This window comes from Elephantulus edwardii, unplaced genomic scaffold (assembly GCF_000299155.1).
Source record: "Elephantulus edwardii isolate Elephantulus edwardi_28Jun2011 unplaced genomic scaffold, EleEdw1.0 scaffold00005, whole genome shotgun sequence".
In the NCBI taxonomy this organism is placed as follows: Eukaryota; Metazoa; Chordata; class Mammalia; order Macroscelidea; family Macroscelididae; genus Elephantulus; species Elephantulus edwardii.
Window position 1 is genome coordinate 6403483 of NW_006399755.1, and position 22720 is coordinate 6426202.

General features: G+C 36.4%; 1 protein-coding gene across 1 annotated transcript in view; it reads right to left on the minus strand.

The window, feature by feature from the left end:
• Positions 1 to 22720, minus strand: part of EPS15 (epidermal growth factor receptor pathway substrate 15) — a 193335-nt gene that overhangs the window by 20592 nt on the left and 150023 nt on the right. Inside the window, exons 16-21 of the mRNA XM_006879667.1 lie at positions 18997 to 19200; positions 17507 to 17623; positions 17145 to 17235; positions 12978 to 13013; positions 9334 to 9470; positions 3259 to 3328 (exon numbers count right to left, since the gene is read on the minus strand). Of these exons, the coding sequence (XP_006879729.1) occupies positions 3259 to 3328; positions 9334 to 9470; positions 12978 to 13013; positions 17145 to 17235; positions 17507 to 17623; positions 18997 to 19200 (655 nt within the window). The remainder of the gene's footprint in view (positions 1 to 3258; positions 3329 to 9333; positions 9471 to 12977; positions 13014 to 17144; positions 17236 to 17506; positions 17624 to 18996; positions 19201 to 22720) is intronic.

Sequence of the window (22720 nt, forward strand, 5' to 3'; positions counted from 1 at the left end):
TTGATTCAGTGACTGGGATAATTGGGATGGGAGTGTCAGAGATAGTGCGATTGGCACAGGACAGAGCGGAGTTTAGGGCTGTTGTACATAGGGTCGCTGAAAGTCGCAGGCGATTCGACGGCACATAACAACAACAACATAGTTATACAAGATGATATTTTATTAATACACATCTACTGAACCCCACAGTCTGGGGCCAGCTTTATCAAGGGGGCTATTTTAGGCTTTCCCTTCTTTCTCTTCCTCTATCCACTATTTGTGGTGCCATAGCAGCTAAGGTACAGCCAGAGCAGGACTTAGAGGATCTCCTGATTATAAAAAGGACAAGGGAAAAAAAGTCAGGCTCATTTCACTGGAAGGACTGAATAATAGGCTTCATGTTTTCTGTGCCCTTGCTTCACTGCCTTTACAAAAAGTCTGAAAATATAAGACAACAGGACTTAGTGGGGGCAAGTCTGACTGAAATATTGTGAGGTGGATGTTATGAAATAACAGAAAGGAAAAAAAAGACATTTCTATAGGAAGTACATGTAGCCTGCTAGAGAGTTTCTCCACACTTACTCATCAGAATAAAAGATCTATTCAGCACTGCTCCAAATAAGAGAATGTATCTTGGATGAACAACAAAATATTTCTGACCAAACTGGGAAATTAAGACTTGGGCAAGAACATTCTCAGTGATCATAGTTGTTATGAAGCAGATGCCTGTAGGGAACAGACAGACGCCTGTGCAGAAACTGGGAGGACTCACTGAGCTCTTTCAGATCACATGGGAGACACCTGCTGGAAAGTTCCAGAAATACTTGTAGGGGACCTCTGCAGGTAGCCTTCCTCCTCTAGATGCACACTGGAGCTGTGAGCCATGGGTCAGCTGAATTAGGCTTCTAAGGCACATGTGATCTCATTAGCATACTCCCATCTACTAGGAATAAACCCACTGCCATAATAGGTACTGGAAACTAGAAAATTAAGAAAAAGTATACAAAAAGAAACCATCATACTTCTCCATAATCCCTTTTCATATTTTTCCTTAAATATTTCAGATCTGGGGAGCTCTGGTGGCCTAGTGGCAAGAAGCTGCAACTACAATCCCAGAGGTACATGGTTCGAATCCACCAGATGCTCTGCCGGGGAAGGAGGGGCAATCTCCTCTTGTACCAGTCAGATCTGATTTGACGGTACACGCACACAAAAATAGTAAAATAAAATAAAAAAACCAAAAACAAATATTTCAGATCTTGATAATGCCTTTTAGTGAAATGCAAAAGATAAACTACATTTAAGGTTTATCACTCTTGATCTTCTTCCTTTAACTCCTAGCACTCATCAGTAGCTAGCATGTCACATATTTGTTTACTGCTTCTCTTTCCATATAAACTCTAAAAGACAGAAACTGTTTTGTTCACTATCATGTATCAAGGCCTAGAACAAAATCTGCCAAATAGAACTTGTATTCTATATTTACTAAAAATTTCAAAAGAACAAGTTGATGAAAACATTTTTGAAGGGTTTTACAGACTGATAACATTTCTTTAGTCTCTTATAACATTCTTTAAGGGAAACAACGATAGTATTTACTGTCAATGATAAAATTCATATTATGACCTGAAAACTCTAATTTTGGAAAACTTGTATCTGCCACTTTGAGCTTCACAGTTCAGTAATAAGACTTAGAGATTTTTTTTTTCTGATGTGATGGATAGTGAAATTAACAAATGTGATTTATAAATTCTGTATACTAAAATGGATCAGCATTTGAAAAATTTACATGACTCAGTGCACCAATATTTTCTAAATGATCAAGTATGAAGTTATAAAACCGTATACAGGTATAAAACCCATTCACCAAACATGCAAGACAGACCACTGGATTTTAGTGTAATAGAACAGGAAATGTGTGTTAATAAAATTTCATATTCTATATGAAATTTAACTTTGAAGGAAGGTTATTACTTGAAGGAAGGCATATTTGAATTTTGGCATAACATCAAAGAGTAGAAAAGGCTATTAAAATAGGTCTTCCTTGTCAAACCACATATTTGTATGAAGCTAGAAACCCATTTTCCATTTCATATACTTCAACTAAGCAGTGTAGTCTGAATCACCTGTCTTCTACAAAACATTATTTTGCAAAAATCTATCAACAATGTCCTTCTCATTAGTTTAGAAAGTAGTTGTTTGGGGAGCTCTGGTGGCCCAGTGGCAAGGAGCTGCAACTACAATCCCAGAGGCGCATGGTTCGAATCCACCAGATGCTCTGCCGAGGAAGGAGGGACAATCTCCTACTGTACCAGTCAGATCTGATTTGACAGTACACTCACACAAAAAATAATAATAATAAAAAAAAAGAAAGTAGTTGTTTAGCATTGTCTTTCTTATCTCTGAACAGTTTGTTTACAAACCATTTGTGAAGATTTTGCTACAATGCTTTTATTTCTTTACTCAGTATTTCTCACTTCATTCCCTATTAATGTGCCCTTCTTAAAACTGTTTCCCAATCAATTTTGCTTTTAAAACAACACTTTAATAGCACTTTGTGCAAGGCACCTTTTAATATTTTATTAATATTAACTTCTTTAAAAGCTTCATGAAAAACTTTTGAGATAGTATTATATTACTTCTATTTAAAACATGAGGTATACATGTTAAGTCTGGTTCTTCTAAAAGAATGTTATGTACATTCTTTTATAAATCAATGTATTTATGAAATAAAATTAACTCAATTCATTACTGTTAAGTTGGAAATGACTCACAGCTAACCTTCTAGCTGTTTTTTTAAGGAGACTGCTCACCTTTCCCCCTTGGAGTTGCTGGTGAATTTGAAAGGCCTGAAAGGTACCACCTTTTGAGTCAGCAGCACAATTCCTTACTGACTACACCAAGAGAGCTCCCTTTATAGCTATAAAGTTTTACTGTTTTGCTGAAAATATACCAGGGGTCGTAAAGCAAACAGTCCATAGAGTGTTGTGCTAACCGTGAAAACCCAGTGGAAAGTTAACAATGAGTCGAGAGTTGAATTTACTAATACCGACTGAAGTATCAATTCCAGCATATCTTTAACATGAATAATAAATAAGTTAATAAGTAAGGAAAAGTTACTAAAACATTTACTATTATTATTTTCAGTAGATTACAAGTGCATATGACTATGCAATACTTTAAAAGCCACATACCGGACAAACACATTTAGGGGTGGGGGGAGCACAAGAAAAAGGACAATGTTTAACAATCAAAGAAATTGATGAATTATTTCTTTACCTGAGTCACTTGCTGCAACAACAACAGTTCCACCAGGAGCAAAAGGGTCATTGTGCTTCAATGTTTCTATCTAAATAAATCATAAAGGCATAACTGAAAGAGGCAACTTTTTCATAGCTGAAATTTCACTGCAACTCCAAAAATACTCTTTACAAACTCTAAGAAGGAACGTAAGTATCATTAATAAATAACTCCCTGATCTGGAAATGATATATGATGTTTTCTAATCTTCTCTAGAAACAAGGATGACAGAAATAGAACTGACACCTTTGAGGTGTGGTGTTGGAGAAGAACACTGAACATCCCATAGACTGCCAAGATAACAAACAGATACGTCTTGGGGAGGGTGCAGCCAGAGTGCTCTTTGGAGGCAAGCATGATGAAGCGTCACCTCACATACTTTGGGCATGTTGCTAGGAGGGGCTATTCGTTGGAGAAAGACATGATGCTGGGAAGGCAGGAGGGTCAGTAAAGGAGAAGACCCTCAGCAAGGTGGAATGACATGGGTTGCAATGGGGTCTTGTGCGCCAGGAAGCATGAGGATGGTGTGGGATAGAACAGAGTTCAGATCTTTTGTTCACAGGGTTGCTATGAGTTGTGCTTGACTCAATAGCACCCAGACAACAACTACCCTTTCTCTATGACAGAACATACAGTCAGAAATGTGTACAAAACAAATACCTGTGTTATCATGTGCCAGGAAACTGCCAACATCTCAGCAGTGTTCATCTGCCCTTTCCCAATCACAACCCCACCCTTCTTCTGCAGTAGTATCTAGCTGCTGATGTTGGCAGTATTTATTTCCATTTCTTCAGAATTTTGCTTCATGTGTTATATAAACACACTATTTTAACTTTTTGTTTTGACTTTAGATTTGCAGAAGTTATTAAAATAATACAAGAGTTCTCATAACAACTCACTCAGCTCCCTCTAATGTTAGTATCTTATTATTGTATATTTATCAAAGACCAAGAAATTTACATGATTCAAAACGATGAACTACAGACTATATTTGGACTTCTCCAAATTTTCCTGATTCTCTTTTTTAATTCCAGCATATTGTGATGCATTTAGAATATATATACCATTCTGTTGTATATTCTAATACTTAATATAAAAATTTACTGTATAAAAAGAATTTCAGCATTTGACTCTTGGGAGGAAAAACATACACATGATGAGATAACTTCTTGTTAAGAAGCTCTTGCTGCTTTATAAAATAAGTCAGTCTGGGATCAAGGCGCAAGGCTGAGTGACAACAAGCAGGGCAAAGACTTAATTCCAGATACTAAATTACCTTCCTACTTTATACTATAGGTTTTAATGATCGGAAAACAAACTGTGTATTAAAGAAGATACAGAAATGTTCTTTTTCAGGAAACAGGTACTTTTAAAGGGGCCAGGTGAAAGCCTTGGTAATTAACCTAGGTCAAAGAGGCATACAGAGTTTAGGTGCTATTTATATCACCAATTCTGACTCATGATTATCAATGTTCTCTTATAGGCTCTACCTACAATTATAAAAAAGTTGGCTATTATGTTTTAATGTCAAACAACACTGCCAAAGCTCAATCTATAAATTTCCAAGTAAAACAAACATATTTGAGAATAGTAGTGTCAACTGTGATTTAGTGTATCTTCTCTTTTAAAATAGAATGCATTAAAACTACTCATGAAATTTTCAGAAAAGGGGATATTTTCATTATTGCCAATTCTGTTATTATAAGATGAGCACACCAGATGACATTTTCAGACACAGAATTAAAGATATAAAAAGAAAAAAATCAAGCTGGTCTAACTTCCCTAATGTTGTTGCTGTTGTTACTAAAAAATGCAGGTGTTGAGAGGCAGTCAGAGATACAAATTTTGCTTCATTTCTGTTTCACTGCATCATCACTATTAGTAACTTGTAATTCAAAGCAATAAATACACTTTTTTTTAAGGAAGGAAAAACTAACAACTCTGGTTTTCAACAGTAGCTTACAGATTTGGCTTGTCATCTCAGAGAGAGCTGAAGCATGCCTGTCTCTGTGCCAGTTTTCTAATTATTATATACTGTACAAGTACTCACTCAAACTCATCACCATTATGTCTGCTGTCACTGGGCTCCATCATTGGATATTTGGGGCTATCAATCACAATGGGAGGAGACTGCCTATCTTTCTCCCTCAGAGTCACTGCATGTCACTAGATTTCCTTTACAATCACTGCTGCTATTAGGTGCCATAAACTCACAGCGTACCTTTCAATATGTTTATCTGAGGATGTAAACCGTCCAGGAGTCTACTCACTTTCTCCTGGAAAGCAGCTAATGGATTTGAATCACCTGCCTTTGAGTTGCCAGCACAACTCCTTACCCACTAGGCCACCAGTATTTCCTGTATAACCACGAGCAAGGTAACTAGGATGGACTGTATGGTCCATGAGGGAGTAAGCAAAGAACGTTCTTTGTTATAGTCTATGACAATTAGGCCTTACCACTACAACTCAAGTGTTATGATTTTGTAGAATTAAAATTTCTCCTATCAGTTACCTAATTTGTCACTGAAATTCCTTCACTTACAATAGCCATCTACTTCTCTCTCTGACAGCATGACACAAAACCTGTACAACGCTATCAGACTAATTATAACAGCAAAATGTGCAAAAGTTTTTAAAAAATTGTTTTTGTTTAATTGTATCCTCCTATGAACAAAGATCAGCTCCGTGGAGAACAAAAAATTCTTTTAGGGAGAATTTCTTACCTGGGTACAGAGTCAGAGGCAATTAAAGAAAAAAAAGACAGCTATTGCAAATAACACTGATTCTGTAGTTAAGGGGGGGGATCTGCAGGCTACTGAGGTTAACTTTAGTTGTTGTTGTTTTTTTTAATTTTTTTTTATTATTTTTGTGTGAATGTACCGTCAAATCAGATCTGATTGGTACAGGAGGAGATTGTCCCTCCTTCCCCGGCAGAGCATCTGGTGGATTCGAACCGTGCACCTCTGGGATTGTAGTTGCAGCTCCTTGCCACTAGGCCACCAAAGCTCCCTGACTTTAGATTTTAGTAAGACAGATGTCCAAATGCAGCTTTACTAAATCTCTCTATGCCTCAGTTTGTTTATTTTGAGAATGGAGCTAATAACACATCTCACAGAACTATTGTGAGGATTAAATGAGATAATGAATGAAAAGATTTAGCCTTATATGGTACACAGAAAAGAACATTTAAACTATAACTATTATTAAATTGCTCATGATGTCTTTTTGTTTTGCTTAACTGTCAAAAAGGTCAATACTGCTTTCTAAAAGTAGGGAGAAAAGAAAAAGTTAAAGTAGGACAACCAGTAAAAATACCTCACCAAGGGAGAAGAGCAGAAGGAACATGTTTATTTTTAAATTAGGAAGAGCTACTTTGGTTTTCTTTAAATAATAGGAATGGAGAATGAGAGGCCAGAAATAGGGGCAGGGAGGGGAATAATTCAGGTTTCAGCCAATTTTAGAAGAATTTGGCAAATGGGTCCATACTGAAAACTGAGTGCTGTAGGAAAACAGAGTATTCAGTAGCCTGGAACCACAAATATTCAGTTACAGAGGTATTTGCCCAGTTTTACATCAATGGAAAATACCAGTCGTTGGCCAATTTGTTTTTTACTGAATACTGCAAGGAAAGCAATTCAAGAACACCAAAATCTATTATATGTAAAAGACCCAATGACTCTTTTAAAAGAAATATTCTTAACTCAAGAGTTTAGAAAGAGGAAAATTTTTGCATCACATGTGTGTCAAATAATTCTCCATTTCTGGGTTCAGTTTACTTATAGATGTGAAATATGCCATCTCTGGCGGGAGAGAGTCCCCCTGCCACAAAACAAGCAAACAAAATCTTTCCCAGTTCATTTGTAATTATTGAAGTTGGGTGCTAAGAGATGGATATATGAACATTTCTGAAAATATTTCATTATAATTTTCTCAGTTTATATCTTTTAAATAGTGATTTGGGTGAAAGTTTACAGAGTAAATTAATTGTTCATTCAGCAATTTGTATACATATTGCTTCTGTTTTTTTCTTTGAGTGAAAGTTTACAAATCATTCTGGGTTGTTGTTTTTTTTCCAAATGAATCATTCATACACAGTATATAAATTGTTGCATAACCTTAGTTACAATTCCCTCAGTATAACAGCACAAAAAGACCTAGGCAAACGTGAATACTGGTAGGAGCATAAAAGTAAACAGACATCAGAGGTACATATCCTGTAATTACAGTAATAACAAACTTTGTTTGGTGTAGTCAAAATGGCTTTCCTAGTCCTTGGCTTTTGACTTTCACTACATGTTTGGAAGCAAAAGTGGCAACAACATGCCTCTGGAAACTCTATGAACTTTGATAAACAAGGACAGTTATAGAAAGGTTTTAGACCTTTTGTTTATAGGGTCGCTATGAGTCATGCTCAACTTAATGGCAAGCAATAATAACAAAAGCATGCTAATGTGGTAGAACTGTGCTAATGACGTGAATAGTATCTTTTGGGTATGAACATGCAAATAAGGTATAATGCTACTAATTAGAGGACTGATCTGATCACTTTTGTCAGCCTGTTGAACAAAAAAAATGAAGCAGGTTAAGCAGCAGAAACTGTGACTCTTGCTACCAAGAAAAATGTGGAGAGTCCAACTTGTAGCCATTTTACCAGGGATTTCAGCACTAGTGACATGAGGTCTAGAGGAGAGTAGCAACAGAGAACCAGAGGCCAATGAGCAGCACAGGGGACTTGGGACCATTGTGCATGGAACTGGAACCAATTAGAGGCCTTTGCCCAAGCTTGTTGGGAGGACTGACGGGAAAGGGGAAGATGCTATAATTGGCAGACTTTATAACAAAGGTCTAAACCTGAGAATATATCTTGACACTAAAGAATTGTATCCTGTCCCCAACTTAAATTGTAACCTGTTAACTTCCCTAAAAATCCCATAAATATTAGTATGGTGAGTTCTGTGTGGCCACTATAATAAATAAGCAGAACCACCAATAGAGTAGGAAGAGCTCAGGAGGGACTGCTGGTATTAGAATTGGTAGAGGGTTTAAGGAGGCTAAAGGTATGACTGACCTCACCAGAATCATCTCTCTGCTGTGAATATTCTGGGTGAAGACTGTTTCTGCCTTGCGGAGTTTAGAGGTCAGATGTGGCCCACCTTACTCTTTCTATACAAACAATAATCTGTAAGAGCTCGGGTGGCATAGTCTGTAGGGAACTGAGCTGTTAACCCAAAGGCCTCATCACTCTGCCATTTGAATCCACTAGTGGTATTATGGGGGAAAAGATGGGCAGTCTCCTCCCATGCAATTTATAGCCTCAGAAAGCCAGAATGGAGTTAGGCTAAGAGTTGGTTAAAATGGTGGCCTTTTTTTTTTTTTAAGCCTCCAGATGACAAAGCACTTACTATGTAACCATGGGCATGGAACATTAAATATTCTGATTCCCAGTGTTCTTATGTTTAAGGTAATCTATGAGCACATATTTTGCAAGGTTGACGAGAAGATTAGATACAACACATGCAGAGAGCACAGAAGAATCTGCATCACAACATGTGGTTTTTAAGTAGTACTGGTTAAGGCTGGATAGCCTCAAGACAGCCTAATGTTTAGTGGAAATCTGCAGGTTTTTTTCTCAGATAATTAATAATCTAGTTGTAGTAAGTAAACAAATACAAATTATTTTATCAACATTGTTTTTATGTTATAGTAATAACTTTCATTCTAACAATAAACTTTTTAAAAGCTTAAAAGGCAGTTTACGTTTATGGTTTTTCAGTAAGTTAGTATTTTCAATAGGATAAAACTGGCTCCTTGAAAAGCTGGACTTGATTTCTGCAAGCCACATGTTACCCCAGTCAATTCCACTGGGTGGTCAAATTGTGGTATACAAGTTTAAACCAAAAACTGGATGAATTGGGGTAATACTGAAATTCTTATATGGCCTTCCATTCAAGATTATGCAGAAATAATCTAAGAGAAGATTCATTAATCATTGTATATTTCAAGAAACTCACTTAGGACATTTGCTACCCATTCAATGGGTAACTTTTCACTTACCGATGTATTACTGCTACTGCTGGCTGCGCTGAAAGGGTCAGCACTTGAAGCAGCAAAAGGATCAGTAGCAGACTGCTTGAAGAAGCAGTCAGAGGCAAACGGATCTGAACCTTTGAAAGGATCCCCTCCAAATGGGTCTAAGGAAAGATGGCAAAAGTATAAGAAACAAAACAAAACAAAAATCATCCTAAATGTCCTGTCACCTAATGGCATAATTGCCTTAATTGAGAGAAATTTTGAACTCACGTAGAAATCAAAATTAGGTGTTTTGTATTGTTCATTTTTTTAAAAAGCACAGACAGTGCACTTAGATAGCCTTAATTAAATTCTTTTCTACTATTCATCATTCACCACAGCAAATCAATAATTTCAACATTCGTTCCTTTACACTAGACTTAATCAATTTCTCTAAGCCACTTGTAGGGAGCTCTGGCATCCTAGTGGTAAGAAGCTGTGCTGCAATCCTGAAGGCTCATGGTTTGAGGTCAGCAGTTGCTCCGTGAAAGGATGGGCAATCTCCTCCTGTGTGATTAACTGCCTCTGAAAACCCTCTGAAGGGTCAGCTATGGCTTGGTTCCGACTCTATGGTAAGCAACAACAAGAAGAAGAAGAAGCTGAAATAGTTTCTGTTCTTTCAGAAATCACAGGTTTTTCAGGTTTTGATAAAAGACTAATTCACCTAATAAATTATTTTTAAATTAGGATATAGTTTCATATGTGATCTTATTCAAAGATCCCTTGTTTATATTTTTTCTTTAAATATTTTGTTTTTGCTTGTGGTAAAATTTACACAGGAAATTAGTTGTTTTTTTTATTTGACAATGTCTATATGCACTGTCAATAACACTGGTTCTATTTTCTACATAGTGTCAACATTTCATTATTTCTGCTGTTAAATTTCCATTGATCTAATTTCCTTTTAACCCTCACCCTCACTTCCCTCCTTTTTCAACTTTGAGTTAGGGTAAATGTTGACCATTTGGTATCATAGAAACTTTAAAAAATGTTGTTAGTGTCGATTGCCATAGAGTCGAGGTCGACTTAGAGTGAGAGACTCTATTAACAAAAGGCCTAATGCCTTTCCATAGCTATCGTTGTTTCTCCAAGTTCACAGAGTTTCCAGAGGCATCTGGTTTAGGAAATGGATGTCATTCCTGCTTCCTAACCTGTTTGACAACTGGGAGCTCCACCAAACACTATCCACAATGGGAAACCATTATGGTATTTGATAACCTCATGGCACAAGGCACAGCAAACCCAGGTTACCTCACACAGCATAGTTGACAAAGAATGATGTGCAAAGTGGAAGAATGTTCCTCCAGATATAACAGCACTAGTCTCATTTAGCAGTGGTTAAATATTGTTGAGTCAAATAAGACTCAAGTTTGCACAAAAGACCCGAACTCTGTTCTATAATTATCATCATTTCTGTATATGTATAAGAGAGTCTGTAGTTTCCAGAAGCATCTAGTTTAGGAAGTGGATGCCACTCCTGCTTCCCAACATGAATCAATCTGGAAACTCATCCAACCATTGTATATACGTGTAACCATTACGGTATTTGACATGAGTATGGAGTAGTGTTCAGCATCACAGCAACTCCAAGTTGTTCAGTACAGTAAATAGACAAATGGTTGCTGTGTCTTTAAAAGAATATTCTTCTAAAATGAATAAGTTTGGCCCGAGAGCTGCAGGCCCAAGGGTCCTACAAGATTTTAAAGTCACACCCTTGAGCAGACCTCCACCTTTGCCCTTAGGCTCAAGGCCATCCACTTTTGAGGGAGAAAAAGAACAGTAATAAGCACAACACTTATGAGTGATACTGCTTATTATATGAGCTAATCTGTTATTTTGTTAAAATGTCACCTCTGGGAGTGGTTTTAATTCACAGTTTTAAGGGCAATAATCTTGGGGAATCCATCTAATATCTATTGAGCTAATCAGTCAAAAATTTTTTTATTTTTTAAAGATTTGAGTTTTGTTAAGAGCTCTTATTTTATACAGTCATAATTAAAGAAACTAATATTAACAAAATTTCCAAGTATATTTTTCTCAGAGCTTAAAGCTAATAGTCAAGAGTTCGGTATAGCTTTGAGAAGCAAAACTAAATGGTGATCGGATTTGCTTTATTCTAATGGAAAAATTACACAGAGTATCTTAAAAATTCCTTCGTGATATTTAATTTTTTTATTGCTACAAAGTCCATTTATCCTGATTTGTTATTGGTGGTGGTGTTGTTGAATGCCTTCAAGTCAAGCATGACTCATAGCAACCCCATGAACAGAAGGCCTGAAGCCCTTTTATAACTTTGGCATTTATCAAAAGTTCAGAGTTTCCAGAGGCATGTTGTTTAGGAAGTGGATGCCACTCCTGCTTCCAAGATTAGTATTTGTAAATAGTATCTATATGGCTTCATTCAGCATGTTCATGAATATTACTGAGTTACAAGTAAATTTAGAAAGGAAAATCAGACACTATTTATACTCAAATAACAGATATATGGTGTTAAAAATATGATGCTCTAAGATATAAGACAGCCCAAAGCCTGAATCATAGTAAGTCTTCAAGACATTTCTTTCCCCCTGATTTATACAAATAGGCTTTGAACATTTTAAGTTCCAAATTCTGTATTAGTGCCGATTAAGCTTAGCTTCTGAGGACAAAGTTAGTGTAAAAAAAAAAAAGTTAGTGCAAATACTGTTAAAATATCTAAGAATTAAAGTTAGTGTAAATACTGTTAAAAATATCTAAGAATAAATGTTGTTGTTATGTGCTATCAAGTTGGAAATGACTCATAGCTGACGTCGAACAGTTTTTTAGAGGCAGTAAATGGCACAAGAGGAGCCTGCCTATCTTAATACTCCCATAGAGGGATTAGTAGATTTAAATTGCAAGCCTAGGGTTGGCAGTACAACTAAGGATTGACAGTTTACCACTAAGTCATCAGAACTCTCTAAAGACTAAATACTAACGTAATTTTTTAAAAAAATTTTTAATTTTTTATTTTTTTTTTTACAGAGGTTTTGGATTTCCATTCATTCATTGCCGCAATTTTCTCCCTGCCCACCCCTCCCCACCAGCTCGCTTCTCCCTCCGAAGAGAGAAAAAAAAAAAGAAAAAAAATTCCTTCATTAGTATACAATTCCCCCGAGTACACTTCTCTATGCAACCTTAATTCTGGATTCCTGTGCTAACCACAATACTCAATCAATACTTCTAATCCGTTTTTTCCCTCATCTGTTTCAATACAATATACATAATGGACATTATGCTGAGTGAAATACCTCAGTCACAAAGGGACAAATACTGCATGGTGCCACTGTTGTAGAATGGGTCTGACATCAGGGTGGGATTATGACAGTAATATTTTTTTAAAAAACATGTTATTTTAAAAAAAAAACCATGTTATTTACTTTTTTGTTATATAAGTCCACAAGTGCCTACCACTCTCTTTCTGAAAATGATAGGCACACATACCATTCTGCTACTGCTTTAAATCAGTTTCAAAATGGAATAAAAAAGGAAGTTTATTTCCTACAACTATCCAACTTGCTACTCCCAGCTCAATACTCCTAACCACAATATAAGTTTATAATTAAGCAGAATTCATCTAAAGCTAAGATGAACTTCAATAACATACTGACCAATTTTCCCAAAAGGATCATCCTTGAAGGGATCACCTGTAATAAAATCAATAAGCAGAAATAAAAATTAACAATTTGGCTTTTGTGAATCATTATTTACTTTGTTGCTGTTCTTAGGTGCTAATGAGTCCAGCACAAGCCACAGCTACCCTTCCACCCTTTGAACAGCAGATATGAACCCTGTCCTATATTATGCCATTCTCACAATCTCTGACACACTTGGGCCCATTGCTACAATCACTGTCAGTTCACCTGGTTAAGGGTCTTTCTTTCTTTCACCGATCCTTCACTTTTGGAAGCATGATGGGCCTCTCCAAGAATCAGGCTCTCCTGGCAACATGCCCAAAGTATGTGAAATGAAGATACATCTCCTTTGCTTTTAGAGAGCACTCTGACTGCAACGTTCTTCAAGGCATACTTGTTTGCTCTTTTGGGAAACCCTAGGACACTCAGTGCTCTTCTCCAACATCAAAGCTCAAAGGCATCAATTCTTCTTCTGTTATTCTTAGTCACTGTCCAGCTCTCAGATGTTTAGCAAGTGACTGAAAAGACCATCACCTGAATCAGGTACCTTAGTCTTCAAACTGACATCATTGCTCTTCAATAATTTGGAGAGGTCCCTGACTGCAGACTTTTCCAGTGCAGTATGTCTTCTACCTCCTGACCACTGATACTAAGGGTACTACTGATTATGAATCCAAGTAAGATGAAGCTGTTGACAGTTTCACGCTTTTCTCCACATATCATGAAGTTTACCTACCAGTTCAGTGGTGAGAACTTTTGTCTTCTTGATGTTGAGATGTAATCTATACTGTAGGCTGTATTTTTTGTTCTTCTGTATCAAGTCCTTCAAAGTCCTGACTTTCAGTAAGTACGGCTGTGTCATCTGCATACAGAGGGTTATTGATTCTTCCTCACACAGTTCAGATACTCAATTTGCTAAGGATACAGATTGAATCTGTATGGAGAAATACACAACCTTGATGCAAACCTTTGTTAATTTTAAATCATGTAGTGTTCCCTTAGTGTTCATAGGGTTTTCAACACTAGGGAAACACTGCAAGATTTAAAATTAACAAACATATGCAAGGCTGCATACTTTTTCATACATATTCAATCTGCATCCTTAGCAAATTATTTGAGAACAGATAATGTCTTAGAAAGGGGTGCAGCCAGAGTGCTTTGCCTCACATACTTTGGGCATGTTGCTAGGAGAGGCTATTCCTTAGAGGACATGATACTGGGAAGGCTGGAGTGTTGGCGAAGGAGACAAAGTCCCTCAACCAGGCTGACTGATACGATGACTGTTGCAATAGGCTCTTGTGTGCCAGGAAGTGTGAGGATGGCACAGGATAGAACAGGGTTCAGATCTTCTGTTCCCAGGGTCATTGTGAGTTGTGCTCAACTAGATGGCACCGAACAACAACCACAACAGTGTTCTGTTACTTTGTTCAACCACATCTCCTGGTCTAGGTATAAGTTTTGCATGAGCACAATTATGTTTTCTGGATTCCTGTTCTTCTCAATGTTAGACATAATTTGTTATCCACACAGTAAAATGCCTTTCTGTAGTGAATAAAGCACAAATAGATATTCTTATTTTCCACTTTCAGCCAGGATCCATGTATATCAGCAGTGATGTCCCTGATACCACAGCTTCTTCTGAATCTAGCTTAAACATCTGGCAGTTTCCTGTTTTATGTACTGTCAAGCTGTTTTTTAATTATCTTCAGCAGTATTTTGATATTAACGCTATCTCGTGCAATTTTCAGAATCTCTCTTCACATCTTTTGTTTTTTCTTTCTCCTATGGTTTTGTAATCAACTTTTGCTGTCTACATGGACATTATCTTTGATGCCATCTCATAACTCATCTGGTCTTCAATCACTGGTGTTCAATGCTTCAGACCTATTCTTAAAATGATTTTTAAATCCAAGTGGGATAGATATAATATTTTAGTTCTCATGGACTTGTAATAATTTTCTTCGGTCTCAATTTGAACTTGCATATGAGTAACTGATGGTCTATTCCAGTCAGTTCTTGACCTAGTTTTTTTTTTTTTTTTTTCTTGACCTAGTTTTGACTGCTGATACTGAGCTTCTCCAATTCCTTCCACAGATGTAGTTAATCTGTTTCCTATGTAGCCCATCAGGTGAGGTCCATGTGTACAGTGTCACCTGCATTTTTTAAAAAAGGTATTTACAATGAATTAATCCTTGAACCTAGAAAGTTTGATCATTCTAGTTACGGCCTTATTTCCAACACCAAGACTGTACTTTGCAATTACCTTTCCTTTCTCAGTGTTTCCAACTCTTGCATTCCAGTCACCAACTATTATTAGTGCATTGTGATTCCACATTTGGTCAATTTCAGACTGCAAAGTTTGGAAAAATCAATTTCCTCCTTTTTTAGCTTTAGCTATTGGTGTTTATACTTGAAAAATACTCGTATTAACAGATCTTCTTTGTAGGCATATGGATGATATGACTCAGGGGTACTGTACTTCAGGATGGAATTTGAAATTGTCTTTTTAACTATATATTCAACACTCTTCTTCCTGTTTTTCATTCCTGGTATAGTATACCATGTAATTGTCTGATTCAAAGTGGCCATAGCTAATCCAGTTCATCTTTGACAACTTCTAGTTTTCCAACATTTATACTTTCTACATTCCATGTTCTAACAATTGAATGATGCTTGCAGCTGTTTCTCTTCATTTTGACTGATTTCCATTATGGGCTTTACTTCTAACACTGTAACTATCTTTGTTCCTCTATTGTTCAAAGGGTTTTCAGAGAAGTGGTATTTAACATAGTTGACAATGACAGATGATAACTTATAAAATTTTATCTCTCTTCAGAAACATCACAGCCAGTTTGAAGGGTAGGGAATCGGATTCTGAACTCTTTCATAACTTACTTTTTTTTTTTAAAAAAAATAGAATGGTATTGCATTTTTAAGGACTAATTGCTGGCTTACTTGAAGCTGTTCAGCCTCCTTTTCTGCTCCATAACAACTCTTTCCTTTGGCTCTGTCTTGAAGAAGAAACACACTCATACTCAAAGGGCTCTTCTTGTTGGCATGGTAAGGTGTACTTGAGTTACCTCCAACTCAAAGCATCCTGATGTACAAGAAAACAATACCAGGTCCGGTACCAACTTCACAGTTTTTGATATGTTTGAGCCGACTCTAATAATCACTATGTACAGTCCATTTCACTGAGGGTTTTTTCCTCTTTTTCACTGACCCTCTATTTTACCAAGCATACTGTACTTCCCTGAGGACTGGTCTCAGTTAATAACAAGTCACATAAGACATAGTCTTGTCATCCTCCCTTCTAAGAAACTTCTTAGATATACTTCTTCCATGACAGATTTATTCATTCTCCAGGAAGCCCAAGGGACAAATAATATATAACTTTTTCACCATCACTATGATTGAAAGGCATTCATTCTCCTTATCAACTGCCAAGTTTTTCCATGCAGATGAGGCTACTGAAAATATCATAGGCACACACCTCAGTCCTTAAAGTGGCATCTTAACAATTAAAAGTGGTCTTTGCAGTAGGTTTATCCAATACAACATATTGTTTACATTTTGACTGCTGCTTCCATGGGCAATGGTTGTGGAACTAATAAAGTCCTTAACAACATCAATCTTTTTCTCCGTTTAGCATAATGTGGCTTATTGGTCTACATGTGAGGACATCTATTTACTGTGAGGTATGATTGATACTGAAGGCTGCAGCCTTGACATTCATCACTAAAAGTTTCAAGTCGTTTTAACTTTCAGCAAGCCAGGTGTGGCATTTGCTTATATGCAGGTTATTAATAAGTTTTCCTCAATTCTGATGCTGTATTTTTCTTCATCTAATCCAGCTTTCAGATTATTTACTCTGTATACAATTATGATGAAACCATACAAACTTTAATATATACTATAAAACGCTTATTTCTAGGGTTTAGGATGTTGTCCAGTCATCTGTAACTCATAGCGATCTTATGTACAATAGCTCTGATATTAGTAAATTTGAGCACATCAACCTTCACTCTTTGCTATCATTAAAACAAGTAGGCTTGTAAAACAAACCCTACTCTTACATTGAATAAGGTTTTCTATAAAGATGTATTTTATATAACTCAATGATCTAAAAATAAGAGTACTTACTTCCAACAAAAGGATCAGACTGGAAGAAATCCAAATTTGTATCTGCAACTGGATCTGTCAGTGAGTTTGATTCTACATCAAATGGATCTTCCTAAAAGATAATGTTAAAAATATTTTAAACCTAGGTAAATTAAATTTTAAAACAAAGCTTATCTTCCTAAAAAGTAATGTAAAAAATGTTTTAAAAGTTAGCATTTTAAAATAAGGTCACAGAACAAATTAATGTGCCTATTTTGAAAAAGAAATTGAATATAGTTTAACAAATATTTTCACAGTCAGAAGACATATTTGACACTTTTTTTTAATCTTTTCTTATCCTGGAAACCAGTGATAGGAACATTTAAATACAAAATTATTCTCACCTCTTTTGACTGTTTCTCACTGTTAAATTCAGGACAAGCTTTTTCTTCAACAGCTGCAGTAACCATTTCCTTTTCATCAGTCATACTGGTAGGTGATATTTCAGGACTGTTTCTTGCCTACAAAATATTAAGCTACGGGACTTAAATTTTGTTTCTATTTGGCAAAGGAAACTGACAAAGATCAACCAAAAATTATTTTAAAAACCAGCAATAATCACAAAACCCTCCAAAATAGAATATAGGGAATGAATGATTTCTTAGGAAAATTCTCTCCAGACACTGAAGTCAAAGAAGCCAGAAACCTTCAGGTTTTCCTTATGCACTTTCTTTTCAGACATACGTTAAGGCTGAGAGTCAGATATCAACTCTAACAGAGTCATATTTCTTTCCTACATGTTTCACTTCCTCATCATCTTCACATCCATTTTCCACATTTTTTAAAAGGTCAATATAAGTGTGTCACTTTTTACTTAAAATTCTTTGATAAATATTTAATTGGATAAGATCTAATGGCTACTCAATGGATAAGAATCTCAATGCATTAAGATTCATCCAAACCTCTCACATTTTCCATCCTAAAGTGCTTGCCTTGTATGAATAACAATCATCACTGAATTGAGGTTTAGTGTGTGTGTGTGTGTGTGTAGACACATACACATACACACACACACACACACACACGCGCACGCACGCACTGTATTTCCATTCCAGAAACAAACTAGAGTTCGGCAAGTTTGGAGGGTACACAGACTTCCTAACTGGATCTGATAAAGCATCAGAGATAGTGAGATAACCCCAAGAGAGAGCAGTCTAATCTCCTCCCAACATTCCCGTCTATCATCACAAGATAAGCTTTGAAAATTGCTCAAAGTTCTGTAGAGCATATTTGCCCTCATCTCTCCCATACTTCTGTAAATGTTGTTTCTCTGCCAGGAACATACTCCCTCTTTGTTTACTCCCTTCTTCCTTGTGAAAGATCACTTGCAAAGTGTTTCCTTCAAAATTTCTGTCCTAACTAGTCTCCAACTCTCCAGAATAGCCTATACTTTCCTTATCACAGCCCTTTAATACAGCATTACATTATTAGATCACTGCTTGAAGACAGAGTTAAATGAATTTTGTCTCCATAGCTGTTGCACATCTAGTATATCCATACATAATTGGTGCTCTTTAAAATCAATTGGTAAACCAATGTCCCAAATGTTATGTAATAAAGAATTACTTTGGGCCGTGGATTAAAGTACTAAAGTTTACTAGTGACAGAGCTACTGTTATTAAAAACATTTTCCATAGGAAATAAATCAGTTAAAATGACCTTTTTACCTCAGTTAAAACTAGCACACACTGGTAGATAAGTACTAATTCTGTCTCTAAAAACAAATTCTCAATTATCTGTAGATATAACAAGGCTACAGTTCTATTAAGTTTCTACAAAATATTGAGCTGAATGTTCTCTAAAAAACCAAAGTTTTTGAAGCTATTCAACTCACTGGAGATTCCTGGTGTATGGGCTCAGATTCTAAGTTGTTCTGGCCTTCAGCCTGCTCATTAAGGTTGGCTGTTTCACTGCTGCTGGTGCTGAGGCTGCAATAATCTGCAGCACCATTTACAAGAACGTTTTGTGGACTACTACACCAATTTAACTGATGATTATGGTTATCCAGCTCTTTCATTTCCATTAGTTTCATCTGCATCTGTCAACACAAAACATAAACACAAAGCAGAATTACTAGCAAATTATTACTAGAAAGACATATAAAAATTATTACAAGAAACACATATAAAAATGACTATACCCCTAGATACTGGTCTAAGATATATTTACTTTCATTAAGGAGAACTCTCTGAGAAAAATAGCTTGACTTAGAGGAAAGATTTCAGTAATCCCTCTCAAGAAGTTCCTCTCTTAAAATTACAATATATGTAAATTTGCTTTTGTATATATTTTTAAATGCCCTGAAAAAAATTTTATTGAAATATTAGCAAACTAGAAGTTTTTATTTAGATAAAAAAGGATAAAGATATTGAGAAAAGGCAATGTGGCAGAGCAAGGGGAAAAACACTGTGATGATGATTTAAGAGAAAGAAAAGAAGTTGAAAGAGAGTTGTTGTTATTGATTGCCTTCGAGGTGAGCAAAACTCATAGTGACCCTATGAACAAAAGGCCTGAAGCCTTTCTATAATATTGAAATTGATGAAAGAGAGTTGTTGTTGTTATGTGCCATCGAGTCGCCTGAAACTCATAGCAACCCTATGTACAACAGCCCTAAATCCTGCTCTATCCCTTGCCAATCTTCTTGTCTCCGACACGACTATCTCCATTACCCCAGTGACTGAATCAATCCACCTCATTGAGGGTCTTCCTCTCCTGTGCTGTCCCTCCAATCTCCCAAGCATGATGTCCCTCTCCAAGGACTGGTCCTGCCCTGCAACAAGTCCAAAGTTTGTCAGATGAAACTTCAGAATTCTTGCCTCCGGCGAGCAGGCTTGGCTTCACCCTCTCCAGGACGAACTTGTTTGGTCTCCTGGCAGTCTATGGTATATCCAATATTCTTTTCCAGCACCACAGCTCAAAGACTTCAACACTCCTATCAGCCCTAGTCATTGTCCAGCTCTCTGATGTATAGCAAGTAATTGCAAAGACAATGGCTTGTATTAGGTGCACCTTAGTCTCCAGACGGATGTTACTCTGCAGTACTTTGGAGAGGTCTCTGACAGGAGACTTTACCAATGAAAGAGTTGTTGTTGTTGTTGTTATGTGCCGTCGAGTCGCTTGCGACTCATAGCGACCCTATGTACAACAGCCCTAAACCCTGCTCTGTCCTATGCCAATCCCACTGTCTCTGATACACCTACCCCGATTACCCCAGTCACTAAATCAATCCACTTCATAGAGGGTCTTCCACTCTTGCGCCATCCCTCCACCCTCCCAAGCATGATGTACCTCTCCAAGGACCTGTCCCTCGTTACATGTCCAATGTATGTCGGGTGAAGCCCCAGAATCCTTGCCTCCAAGGAACAGCTTGGTTTAACCCTCTCCAGGATAAGCTAGCTTCCTGTGGTTTAGCAGTTTTTTAAATTAATGTGTAGGTCTTATTGAATAATATTTAAATCCAAGTTATACCAACTAGTCTAAACAGAGGGCTTCAAGTTCTACTGACTACAAACATCCAGGACTAAGAAGGCATAACTAAATACATTGCATATTAAAAGAAAAACATCGAGGGCCATGGCCAAGAGGAAAAGATGCTTACTTCTGCTAATACCTCCAATGAATGCAAACTTACTAATATGTAAAAGAAATTGAGAAGACAAAAATTCGCTCATAGAGGAAAAATGAGTAAAATAGAATCTGAGCAGTATCTATATATTATAAAATACTTTTAAGTCTTTTTATTTAGCATGATGGGTTTTTTGTTTTTAGCAGACATAAAAGTTATCTATTAACCTTTCATAAATTTACTCAAGGTTCTGGTCCCACATTCTGTTTACCCCTTAGGGTTTAAAAATTACTCACACTGAAATCTGTAATCAACCACAGATTTTTGTAGGGCTTTAACCTGAAGAAAAATCTCCCACTACTATATTGGATTAGGAAACAAGTTTAAATCTAGATCTATCACTTTCCAGGTGGTCTTAAGCCAAAGTGTCCCCTCCAAGCCTCCACTTCTTAGTATATAAAGGGAGGACCTCCACCGAGGGTATCTATGCGAAATCAGAAGAGATATTATCTTTAAAATAACTCCATAAATTGCAAAGATCTATATAAATGATACAAGATCCACAATCAATACACTTGGTGTAGGCTTAAGGTTAGAGATCCTTTGGTTCATTCTTATTGCAAAAGCTAAAATATGGTGATTCAGAAAGCTCATCATTAATTATCTCCTTTTTAGCTGAACTTTAGATAGCCATGAAAGTTTCCGGAAAACTTAAAGCCAGACTTTCATGTTTATAAATTTATATATACAAATTGCTCTGTCATAAGAAAACGGTATATTTATGCTTAAAATGTAGAGATTGATAAAAGGATATGCTTTCTTCTACAGACTTCAAATAAATCCTAGTACTCTATGTTATACACTTGGTGAGGTAGTTTTCCTTAATAACAAACACTGTTTTTTACACTTTAGTGATGACTTAAAATATTCAGAGCCCTTTCTACTTTGTGCTTTTATGCTCCCTCTTCTAAAATAAGCTCTCTTTTAAAAATGTCAAATAGAAAATAAAATTAAGCCACAGATGTGGATTAAAAGATTTATAAATCTTTTATTCGATAAAGGGTTTGTTGTCTAGGTCTAGACTAAATAAAAACACGTCTTGTACAAGTAAGAAAATGCATCCAATCTTATATAAAAAGATTTGAATAAAAAGATGCTCAATATCACTACTCATTATATTCCAAACCCCACTGCTGTCAAGCCCTTCAGGCTCTTGGGGATTCTTCACTGGGTTTCTAAGGCTTTTGATCTTTTTAGGAAGAGACCAGTCATCTTTCTCCTTTGGAGCAGTAGTAGATTTGAAAAGGTGCTCTTTTAGTTAGCAGCTCAACATGTAATAAACTATGTCCCCAGAGTTCCTATTGAAATGTAAATTAAAGCCATGACAACCCTCCATCAGTTTCCAAGGCTATATATCTTACAGGCAAATAGTGCCTATTTTTCTATGGAGGAACAGTTAGTGGATTCAAACCACTAGTTATTCAAGACCTTTTGAAGAGCAGTGTAAAAGCCTATGGACTACACCATTAGAGCTACTGGTATTGCTATACTTACTAGAACGAATATAGTTAGAAAACCAAAAAGGAAAGTGTTGAAGAAGATGTGAAAAAAACCAAACACTAACAGAAATGTAAAATGATATAATCACTTTGAGAAAATAATTCAATAGTTTGCTTATGCCTGCATACTTATATGTAAATTTTTTTACAATCATATTCATTTTGTAATAGCCAAAAAAGTAGAAACAATCCAAATACTCATTAACTGGTGAATGGATAAATCAAATGAATGCCACAGAATACAAACTGTAGTTGTTGTTATTATGTGCCGTAGAGTCACCTGAGACTCATAGCAACCCTATGTACAACAGCCCTAAATCCTGTACAACAGCCCTAAATCCTGCTCTATCCTGTGCCAATCTCACTGCCTCTGACACACCCATCCTGAATACCCCAGTCACTGAATCTATCCATCTCATAGAGGGTTTTCCCCT